Raw genomic sequence first — 12,031 nt, 5'->3', positions numbered from 1 at the left:
CAATCCATCTGCCTCAGCCTCCCGAATAGCTGGGACTACAGGCATGCACCACCATGCCCGGCTAATATTTTCTATATATATTAGTTGGCCAATTAATTTCTTTCTATTTATAGTAGAGATGGGGTCTGGCACTTGCTCAGGCTGGTTTGGAACTCTTGACCTTGGGTTTTCTGCCCGCCTCGGCCTCCCAGAGTGCTAGGAATACAGGTGTGAGCCACTGCACCCAACCTATGGTACTTTGTAATAGCAGCCTGAACTAAGACACTCCACAACTTCCTTTTTTCATTTAACACATATCTTTGTCATTCCTCTTATTCCATACATATAGATCTAACTGGTTCTTATAAATAGTAGTTTAATACATAGTTGGCATGCCTCACAGTTTATTCACCCATCCTTCAAATAGTGGACTTTCCCATTTTCCTCATGTAGAAACCAGGGATTAGGAAAGGAAAGCCCACAGATGTGACTCGGTGTGGTGGAGAGGAAGGAAAGGAAAGACCTAAAGTCAGGGATTTTCCTAGTCCTGGAATCTCTTGCTTTTGTACATTGCCTCCCTCCTCTCCTCTCTCTCTCTCTTACACACACACACACAAGCTTAGGTACGGTAAAATAATGTCAAGCCCCATATTAAATAGAATTTTTTAATATCATTATATAAATGTTGAGTTTTAGTCAAGCAGGACTTTGGAATCAGGCTGCCCTAGTTCAAAGTCCAGCACTGCTATTACCATCTATGAGACCTTGGGACAAATTCCTTAACTTCTGTATGCCTCAGTTTCCTCATCCATAAGATGAGGATGATAACGGTATTTTACCTAACTTGTAGAGTTGTTGTGAGGGTTCAATGAATTAATTTATTGAGTACACTTCACCTTTGCATTGATGTTTGTTAGGTTAGCTTAGCGTGGGAACAGGAAAAGTATGTATAGGACAGAATGTGGTTAATGGAAAACTTAGACAGTGATCATAAAGTCTGTGAAAGAAAAGCCGCAGGAGTCTGGAGAGTCGGAGGGAGGATGTACATGTAACTACGACCACAGACAGCTGCAGCGATGCCAGCATTCCTATCTCCACTAACAAGGACGAAGTTACCCTCCAACATCTCTGCAGGTGTTGCTCACTCCCCCCTGAAAAAACCCTCTATAAAACCCAAGGCTTTCCCTTCCCTCTGTTTGTGGAGACTTTTTTGGCTTTCACCCATCTGCACCCAGATGCTCAAAATAAACAGTATTTTGCTACACATGAGGCTTTGTGTGTCTCCCTCTTGGCTCTGGACCTAACAATGTTATACATGTATAGATATGCATAGATATTTATTAAAATCTGCAGTTTTGTTTTGGCATTGGGAGCCAATAATTTAGTCTTTTTGTTTCTGAGATTGAAAAAGCCTCATAGGACTTTGAAAATTCCAAGGCCCTGGGCACTTCAAAGGACCCCAGCCCAAGATCCTAAGCAGCCTGACACCAGCACAGGAACCCTTAGCTAAGAAGATATCTAACCTCAGTGGGCTGGGGGTGGCAGGAACCCTGTCCCCACTTTCATGGGCAGCGGTTTCCTAACTGGAGTGGGTCAGGGTGTTTGGAATAGATGCTCGTGATATTCATACCCATCACAGAGTTCAAGCTCAGCCCAGTCCTTCAAGTGGGCAATAAAGGATGAAGGAGCACCCCAGGCCCTCCCATCCCTGGACCCCAAGCCCCTCAGTTAGGGTGGTCCTGTGATTGCGGTGGGGGGCTGTGCTGAGTGGGGCTAAGAAGAGAGATTAGTCAGATCCAACCCTGCTCCACTCAGCGGAGGAGACAGACTCGAACTCATAGTCCCAGTCCCAGGAATGGGAATTGTGAGAGACACAGAAGAAAGGTTCTGTGGCTCTGGAGGTCCAGAGGACGGAGCCTGAAGAGAGGCAGGGAAGGGGAGACATTTTTGTGGACATCTGACAAGTGACTATGAACTGCACTCCAAGTAGAAGGTACGGCTTGGGCAAACAGGCTGGTTGTCATGAAAAAGCTAGATGCACTCAGGCAGCTGAAATTGCCTAGGACTGATGAAGGGTGAAAAAGAGGGGTGGCAGATGTGCTTAGAAGGCCCTGTTTTATTCAGACAGCAAAGCAAGCGGCCGCTTTCTCTGGGTGGGCCTCAGCATAAATCAAACACAAATCAAGGACTCACTCTCTCCTCCTTCCGCACAAAAGAGCCCAGAGGCCGTGTGCCAATCAGCGCAACGAACTGTAGGCAAGCCAAAAGCTGCCACCACGGGTCCCCACATGACGTCACGTATTACAGCGACGCACGCGCAGACGCCCTCTCCAGAACTCGCCTAGGGGCAGGCTTTGCCTCCTTCCAATGCCGCTCTTCATTGGCTAGAAACAACTGCTCATCTTGGCCGTTGTTAGCGGCGACGTAGGCGGGAACAATCTTGGTCGCTAAGACATCCCGTACTTCCGCTTTCTACCCCATCCCCTTTCCCAGGCTCCGGCGAGCCAAATCACCTCTATTCGACCAATGGCAAATGGCAAATGGGCAGTGGGCGGGACTTCATTTGTCCGGACCAACGAAACGCGGGCTCAGCTTGGCGTAGCGCGGCCAATGACCGTGGGGCAGCCCCTGTAAAGGGGGCCGGGCGCCCCCACGCCCGCCTTTCCTCCTCCCAGCCCTGCCCCTTCCTATCCCCGTTTCAGCCACAGCGCTGGTCGCAGTCTGACAGGAACGGGACGGAGCCAAGATGGCGGCGGCCGACGGCGATGACTCGCTCTACCCTATCGCGGTGCTCATAGATGAACTCCGCAACGAGGATGTTCAGGTCTGGAGGCTACAGGAGAGTTGGGGAAGATGCGGAGGGCGACAAGGGGGCACGGGCGGCCCTCGCGGAGAAGGCTCAGCGTTCGCTGGGAGTGGCGGAAGGGCGCGGCGGCCAATCGGCATGCAGCTTTTTTCTCCCCACGTCCTCGGACTCGTTGAGACAGCGTCCCCGATTGGGTGTCTGTCCAGCGGAGTTCGGGGGCCAAGGCAAGCCTCGAGGGGCCCGGGCCTGCCAAGTGCGCGCGGTCGCCCAGGTCCTGGGAGGCCGCGGCCAGTGTGGGGGCCGGGGCTGGGGCGGGGAATGGAGAGGGCTCCGTGATTGGCGGTGGCTTCTGAATGGCCCTTTGGGATGGGGAGGGCGCGTGACTTGCTTCGAGTAGGGGTGGGGTCGTCTGACTGGTCGGGACCCGGAAGGTTTTCTGTTTTCTGGGCCAGTGGGGACTGAGAGGCGAAGGTGGCTTACCCAGATGCTGCCCTCCCTACACGTCTTATTTTGGTTTAGGTCCCTTAAGAGGAATGGGACGCAAAAACAACTCACCCAAAAGGGGGAACTAGCCAAATTTAGAAGTGAATTACGTTCGAGAATCCCTCTTCCGTCCATCCTCCCATTGACCGGGAGGTAGGGCTGGGCAGTTTACTAAGGGGACTAACATGTTTCTGGTTATGGGATAGGGCGGCCCAGGGTTCTGAGCCCGGCGGGGTTGGGATTGAGAACAGTTAGGACTGCAGGTCCACCTTTCACCCGCTGTGTGACCTTGTGCAAATTACTTCCCTGCTCTTGGCCTCTGCATTCCATATAGCATATAGGCCAATAATCGTCATAGTTTCGCTGGGTAGGTTAATAATAAAAGTGAAATAAAATGGCACCTGGTCTATTGTAGGGGTCCAATAAATTTTAGCTATAATTATTGGGAGTGGTGATTTAAGAAGTCTATCTTCCCTTTAGGCTTCAATTTCGCCATTTATGAAATTGAATGGGGTGCCCTGCCCAACCTGGGCTGGCCTCCTGGGTTCCTGGTAGATGACTCTGTTTCTGGTGACAGGCCGTGGCTGTACTCTTGACTCTCCACTTCTTGCTGATTGACATGGGCAAGTTAGTTAATCTCTCTAAGCCTTGTTTTCCTCTTGTCTCAAATAGGAATAATTATCTAGTTCATAGGGCTGTTGTATGAATTGTTTTGTTCAGTAAATACCTGCTATGTATCAGGTGTGATGCTGGGGATATAGTAGAGACACCAGTTGCTATACCGGAGCCAGGTGTGAAGTAGGTAAACAGAGCTAAATATATTATTGTGTAAGAAGTGGTGGGAAGGAAACAAACAGGGTGCTGTGATAGTCAGTATTTATTGGGCCTCTATTCTGTGCAGGGCGCTCTTGTAGGCACTGGTATCCAGCAGATAGGGAATTGCTGTTTTTATGGTAGCTACCACAGCTGAATTGAGTAGTTGTAACAGAGGGGGTCTGGCCCTCACGGCCCAGGGAAAAATTGCCAATTTCCAACTTAAATTATCTCTGTATCAAATTATTGGGTTCTTACTCTATACTAGGTTCTGTATAAAGGCATAACATTTATGATCTTAATGAATTCTCATAACCATCCTTTGAGGTAGGTCCTGTCCTTATCCACGTTTTCCAGATGAGGAAACTGAAACACAGTAAATAACTTGGCCAAAGCCCTGCAGCTGAGAAGTGGAGGAGCCAGGAAAGAATACCAAAGGAAGTAGGACTTTAGAGTGGAATAGAATTTGGGGTGGGACAAACAGTTGCCAATTATATCTGTGTGCCAGATATTTTAATTGTGTCTTTGATGAGATAGTTCAAGATACTAGAAAGAACATGTAATATGAAATCCTGTAGTCTTGATTCATCTGTTCAGCATGTATTTATTCAATACCTCCTATGTGGCAGATTCTTTTTTAGGTACTAGAGATACAGTAGGGAGCAAAACAGTGAAGCTGCTGCCCTTGTCGGGTATGTTCATTTTAGGGGAGACAGATAGTAGATCTATAATGTGATGTCACTGGAAGTAATTGCTAAAAGGGAAAATAAGGCAGAGACAGGGAATAGAGCGAGCCCACGGCTGCTGTTTTAGGTAGGAAGGTTAGGGAAGCCTTCTCTGAGGAAGTGCTGTTGAGCAAGGACTTGAATGAAATGAGAGAGAAGAACAGGTGAGAGAAGAGCAGTCTAGGTAGAGGGAACAGTCGGTACAGAGGCCATGGGTGGGAGCATGCTTGATGTGTTCAAAGAACAGCAAAAAGGCTGAAGCAGAGGGAATGGCAAAGTGGTGGGAGGTGAGGACTGGGCCGGGACTAGATCAAGTGAGGCCTGTGGACCAGGGCAAAGGCTTTGGCAAGTTGTGTGTGTGTAGGGGGTGGGGGTGGTTATTGCAAGGCTTTGAGTAGAGGAGTCACAGGTTCTGACTTAATTCTAAATGATCCCTCTGGCTGCTGAGTAGGGGTGGGCAGGGACAGATGCTGTTGAGATGCCATTGTGGAACACCCAGAACCAGTGTTGTTAGCATGTAGGTGGGGAAAGGTGGTTAGGGTCATGATGTATTGAGAAGGAGGGTTGATGAGGTTTGCTGGTGGGTGATGTAGGAAGGAACAGTTGAGGATGATTGAGGTTCGAGGCCCGCCTCTGCCAGTTTGCTTTCTGTGTGCTCTTGGAGCAATACCTTCCCCTCTTTGGGGCCACATTCCTCATCTGCAAAATGGGGATAATGATGAAGAATCAGTGTGTACCTAGTTGTGAAGATGCAGTGAAATTGGCATGTTAAGTGGCTGCCTCAGAGTAGGTGTTCAGTAAGTGATGACCTCATTCAGTGGTCATGAGGGCTAATGGTTTTTATACTTGGGAAAGTGTGGTAAAGGACAGTGGTGATGAACATGCGTTCAGTTCTCCACACTCTGCCACAAATTTACTAGGTTTCCATCCCTTACCTACCCCCCACCCCTCCAAGTCAGTAGGAGGCAAAGGGTAGCTTGTACTATCCCAGGGGTTTTGGGGGCTCTGTGTTTCTTAAATTGTCCACTGGTTGAGAGGCCAGGTTTCTGTGTTACTTATATTCTGATACTCAATTTTCTCATCTGTAAAATGGGATAATTGTGTAATTTAGCAGCTCCTAGGGTTTTTATGAAGATTAAATGGGTTTAGTACATGTAAAGTGCTTAGAACAGTACTGATTCTAAGTGTTCAATAAATGTCTACCTGTGGAAGTTGTGGTAGTGATGGTGGTGGTGAAGTAATGGAGCTTCGTCTGTCAAAGGTGCTTGGCATTTTTAAAGCTACTCTAATGGTTACTTGAGCAGTGGTTCTCACTTCAGGGTTATTTTGTCCCTGGGGGAACATTTGGTGAGGAGTGCTGCTGACATCTAGTAGGTGGGGGCTAGTGGTGCTGTGCAGTGGCCTACATTGCACAGGGTAGCACCCCACAGTGGAGCATTACCTAGCCCCAGATGTCACAGTGCTGAGACTGAGAAACCCTATGATGTGCCAAACAGCATGCTGAGTACTTTGTATGTGTTAACTGAATCCTCAGAAGGCTTCTGAGATAGCCGCTATTTTCTTTCCCTTTTAATTTTTTTTGTTACATTTCAAGCAATTTTTTCCGAATGTTGCCACATTTATTTACCTGTTACTCTGCAACTCTCACCCGCTTTTTTCCTGAAGTATTTTTAAAATCCCAACTAAAGGAGTCAAAGCACGTTACAGATCCCTTCTCCACCCCATTATCAGCCACCAGCTGTAGCAAACAGTAGAAGTTTGTAGCATATTCCTCCAGATATGTTTTTTCTCTGCATGTACTAACATCTATATTTTCATTTTATGCAGATTAATTCAGCAAATATTTGTTGGGCATTTACTCTGCCAGGTGTTGTCCTAGGTTCTTGGGGAATGGAGTGAAGGAGACAAAGTCCTTTGCCCATGTGAAGCATATTCTAGTGGGATAGGAGAAACAATAAATGAATAAATACAGGTTGGGTATCCCTTATCAGATGTGTTTGAATTTTGGATTTTTTTTTGGATTTTGGATTATTGCATACTGTATACATAAGGAGATATCTTGGGGAGGAGACCCAAGTGAAAACACAAAATTCATTATGCACCTTATACACATAGCCTGAAGGTAATTTTACACAATATTTTAAATAAATCTATGCATGAAACAAAGTTAATGTACATTGAACCACCAGAAAGCAAAGCTGGCACCAAAGACCCAAAGGATGCTTTTATATTTGTTACTCCTGCCACTACCATTGTTGTTATTTGATGATTCGCTCAAGGTCAAAGAGTCTCTTGGTAGGTGTTTGGCAAATTACTATTGAGCATCTTTACATGTAACCTAGCCAAGGCTTCCAAGATTGCTGGAACTGTCTGGGTTAAGAGCTGTCAGAACTCCTGTGTGTCTGGAGTTTCTAACATTCTCCCCTCTTTGTCTTATTCTCTCATTAGCTTCGCCTCAACAGCATCAAGAAGCTGTCCACCATTGCCTTGGCGCTTGGGGTCGAAAGGACCCGAAGTGAGCTTCTGCCCTTCCTTACAGGTAATGAGGTGGCCTCCAGGCTTCAGATCAAGTGGGGCTGCTACAGGGTGGTTCCTGCTCCATGAGGGAGGCCTTTTTGTGGCTTTAATAAATTGTTCCTAAGTGTCTGCCCTGTACTAGACACTATGGGGTAGGAAAAGGGATTCAGAAGAGGAGAATTGCAGTCCTCTCCGAGAGAATGGTCTGGAATGATGGAAGCAGGCATTGGTGAAAGGAATCTGGATGCAGATAGAACCAACTTTCAATTGCAGCTCCCTGAATTCCCTGAGTTAGAGTTGGCAACTTTGGACAAGTTACTTACTACATTTTTCTTCTATAAAATGGAGCTAATCATCCATGCTTTGTAGTATAGATATGAGCCTTAAATATTAATAATAATTGCTAGCACTTATTAATTATATGCTTACCATGTGCCAGGCAGTGTTCTAAACCATTTCTTTTGAGGATTGAGTTAGTTCACATAAAGTGTTTAGAATGGTGCCTGTAACTCAGTTAGTGTACGTCACCATCATCACTGAGTTAATCTGACAGCAACACCTTAAGGCAGGTAATGGTACTGTCCCCATTTAATAGATGAGGAAACTGAAGTGTAGAGAGATGAAGTAATTCATTTGCCCAAGGTCATAACAGGAGGTGACTGAGAAGAGATATTTAGTCATTCTGGCTTCACACTTGACAGCATTGGTTAATGACTCATAGCACAAACTGTGTGTGTATTGAGGGGTTGGGGTGGAGGAGAGAAGGGCAGAGGCAGGAAGTCTACTTGGGAGACAGTGGCTAAAAGCAGTGACCCTGTGGTTGTCTGCCTGAGTTCAGTCCCGCCTTGGTGTGCTTCTTTCCTCATCTATAAAATGTGGATAATTATATAATACATGTTAGGGTTATTGTGAAGATTCAATGAACTTAATGCATAAGTGTTAACTTTATTATAGAGTCACATATAGTGTTATAATAATAATCCAGGTGGGCCAGAGTAGTGTGGGAGCCAAGGACTGAAAAGGAGCCAGTGATTCAGAGGAAGATTTTTTTGCACTATTGGAGTCCCATGTAATATCAGATTTTCTTTGCTTTGAGCTTCAGTCCATTATAAAATGTTCAAAATAGCAAGTGGCTGATACCCTGCGTCTTTCAGAAAAGAAGGTACTGTTTCAGTCAGAATAAGTTAAAAGCCCTCTCTGTGCTCACACCTATAGAACATTCAGAATTGGTTCTGTGAGGGGAAAATGACCATATTGTATTAGTTTATCAGGTACAAAATATCACAGATTGGATGGCTTAAACAGTAGAAATTTATTTTCTCACAGTTCTGGAGGCTAGAAGTCGGAGAGCAAGGGTGTCAGCAGGATTGGTTTCTCCCAAGGTCTCTTCTTGGTTTACAGAAGAGCAGAAATGCAAATACTAAGGTGCTAGCAGGGTTGATTTCCTCTGTAGGCCATCATGGAAGAATTCTTCAGTCCTCTCTCCTTGGCTAGTGGAAGGCCCCTTCTCACTGCCTTGTTCTCACATGGTCGCATCTCTGAATGTGTATCCCTTGTGTTTCTCTGTGTATCTTACTATCCTTCTCTTATAAGGACACTAGTCAGATTGGATTAGGGCCCACCCTGATGGTCTTATTTTAACTTAATTACCTGTTGAAATGTCCTATCTCTAAATACAGTTACATTCTGAGGTACTAAGGATTCTGATTCAACATGTGAATCAGAGGGGGAAACACAATTCAGCACATAACAAATGGAATATCCCCACCTGGTTAAAAAGACCAGTGTTGGTAATTTTTAGTTATAATTTCTGGGATGTTGGTAGGTTCCACAGCAAGTCAAGTCACCTGTGTGTCTATAGTAAGACAGTAAAGTAGCTTCCCATTTAAAGACTTACGTAAACACTGATGAAGAGTAGCCTCAGAATTCCCAGGTTTGTCCTTGTGGTTTCATTTCAGAGTTCTATGAATGCAGGTTCCCTGAGTCAGAGGAGAATAGTTTGAGATCTGCCTCTAATCTTGCCGTGGTGTGTCTTCAAGTTTGGAAGACTAGAAGCAATGGGAGCATTTCCTATTTAAAGTATCTGGTTCATTTAAACTAATTCACAGTATAGTAAAAAACATTCCTTTTAGGAGGGTTATTAGTAAGGTATAAATATTAATGTCTATTTATTCCATAAGTCTCTATTAGTCCATTATGAGTTGTGTGTTAGTCAAGCCAAACAAAGTTTCTGTACTTGCAGAGCTTCCATTCCAGTGGGGGAGACCAACAGTGTAATAGGTAGTGAATGATGAGGCTAGAATGAGAATGAAGGGATCAGAGCAGGTCTTCCTGGGGGCATGACCTTTGGCAGAGGGCCTTGAATGAACTGGAGCTACCAACCAAGTGGGACGAGCATTCCAGGCCAGGGGAGAGGCAGGTGTGTGCTCGGCGTGTTGGGAGAGCAGTAGTGAGGCAGCTGTGGGTTGAGCACAGTTGTTAGTGAGGGAGAGTGAGGCTAGAACACAAGGTTGGAGAAGTACAGTGGGCACATCACTTGAGATCAAGTTTCTCAGAAACCATTGACAGATTGTGGTGGGGGAGTGTTAGGATTTCTTGAATACCTGGAATTGTCACTCTGTGTTTGGAGGAGAATGGATGGTGTGGGGCTAAGGGTGGAAGAAGGAAAACCAGTTAGGAAGCTGTTGCAGTTGCCAAGGCAAGAGCTGGTGATGTTAGGATGGAAGGGGTAGTAGGCCTGGCTTACGGGGGCTGAGGGGACAGTTCTGTGTGGTTGGAATAGTGGAAGTACAAGGTGCTGGCAGTTCACATGTGTCCGGTTTTCAGCAGCGTGGCTTGGCCATGAAGTCTAAACTGGAGATGGAGATAAATAAGAGTTGAGGCTGTGGATATGCATAAGGTCTTCAGGAGATAGAGAAAACTGGGAGGGTGGTCTTAACTGTGTGCAGAGGGAACTAGGGAAACTGAGGCTGGGAAGGAGCCCAAGAACATGGTGTGTCCAGGATCACACTGGTGAGAATTTATTGAAGGAAGAGACAGAGATGTGCCAGGCCCATGCTGAGCTCTTCACAGAAAGCATTTGTTTCCCTTCAGTCTCAGAACAACCCTGCCGTGATTTGGGGGATGAGAAAATAGACCTAGAGAGGTGGGGTGATGAGTTGCTGTACAACCAGCCAACAGTAGAGTGAGATTTGAACCTTCCATAAGATGAAGATGAGGGTAATCACTACTTAAGTGAGAGAGTTATTGTAAAGAAGTGACCAGAAATTGAACCCACAACTTCTACTCACAACCTATTGATCAGAACAAGTTCAGATGAACATGCCAGCTGCAAGAGAGCCTGGGAAATGTAGTCTGTTGCTGGATTGCTGTCTACCCGGCTTGCGCTCAAGAGGTTTAAATGCTGATAGATCAGGGATGTTAGCATCTTCTGCTGCAGAGATCAGTGGTTACCGTAGCCTCAGGGAAAAGATGGGGCTTGAGGAGAAAAGCCTTTTATTTTAGGGATTAGGAACAGAGCAGTTCTCCCTTCACATAATTCATTCTTTCAGCAAACCTGAATTGATCTGCTGTGTTCATCTCTGGTAGGAACTGGGGCATGGAGAGGAGTCAGACCTGGGCTCAGGGGATCATAGCTTTTATAAAGACTCTAGTAAAGATAGCAAGGGGGGGGAGGAGGTAAAAGGAGCCCACAAATGGTTTTTTGTGGGGCATCCTAGAAATTTTCCAAGAAGTGGTACCTGAACCAAATCTCCAAGGATAAAAGGAATTTTCAGGCAGAAGAGAAAGAAATTTCTGGCAAAGAGAACAGTGCTGAGGGTAGAACCTGCACCAAAACAAATAAGCTTTTATTTGCTGTACTCTGCTTTTTATATACTTGATCTTATTTGTTCCTCACTGTAGTCCTCACTGAGAGGGAGAGATGATTAGCACCATTTTACAGATGTGGGAACTTGGGCTCGGAGAGATAGAATCACTCACTCAGTTCCCCTCATCTAGTAAAGGGCAGAAGCAGGACTTAGGGACTCTGTCATCCAACCCAAGCCTGTGCCTTCATCTCTCTACCAGTCCAGGTGGAGAGCGGGAGGGAATGGGCAGGTGGGAGACTGACAGCCTGGGGAGCTGAGTGGAGCCCGTTCATTCTAAGCTTGGGTTACTGATGGGCTGGGGTCAGACTTGGGTGGCATTGTAATGGAGTCTGTCTTGGTTCACCAGACACCATCTACGATGAAGATGAGGTCCTCTTGGCCCTGGCAGAACAGCTGGGAACCTTCACTACTCTGGTTGGAGGCCCAGAGTACGTGCACTGCCTGCTGGTGAGTGGAAGGCAGGGAAGTCCCCTTGCTAGCCTCCTGGGGTCAGACATGTGGTCCTGACAGCAGCTCAGGGCAGGGAGGGGAGAAGGTAGGAGAGCCTGGTGATCACTTTGGAATAGATGGGCCTTAGATATTAACTTTAATTCAACCACTCAGTAGTGGCATTTAATATAGTGTAATAATACTGTAAATGTAGTTGTCATCCTTACCATTTACTGGGCACTTACTTGACCTGTGCCAGGTCCCATATAAGACTCTGGGGGCTTTTTAGCTGCTTTTTGAAAATCAGCTTTGGTTTTTTACCAGCATTCTCCTGTAGTGAGGTTGATGGAGCTGGGAAACAGTTGTCCTCCCCGGGCCACGTGGTTTCTAGTTTGCCATAATTCTGCCTT

At 46.2% G+C, this 12,031-nt stretch overlaps 1 protein-coding gene across 1 annotated transcript in view; it reads left to right on the top strand.

Moving 5' to 3' along the window:
* Positions 1-2,643: 2,643 nt before the first annotated feature.
* Positions 2,644-12,031, top strand: part of PPP2R1A (protein phosphatase 2 scaffold subunit Aalpha) — a 28,467-nt gene continuing 19,079 nt past the window's right edge. The window contains exons 1-3 of the mRNA XM_012785597.3: positions 2,644-2,803; positions 7,255-7,345; positions 11,539-11,639. Of these exons, the coding sequence (XP_012641051.1) occupies positions 2,726-2,803; positions 7,255-7,345; positions 11,539-11,639 (270 nt within the window). The 5' untranslated portion in view covers positions 2,644-2,725. The remainder of the gene's footprint in view (positions 2,804-7,254; positions 7,346-11,538; positions 11,640-12,031) is intronic.

Source organism: Microcebus murinus, chromosome 32 (assembly GCF_040939455.1).
Source record: "Microcebus murinus isolate Inina chromosome 32, M.murinus_Inina_mat1.0, whole genome shotgun sequence".
Taxonomy (NCBI): domain Eukaryota; kingdom Metazoa; phylum Chordata; class Mammalia; order Primates; family Cheirogaleidae; genus Microcebus; species Microcebus murinus.
This window is presented reverse-complemented; position numbering and strand designations above follow the sequence as displayed.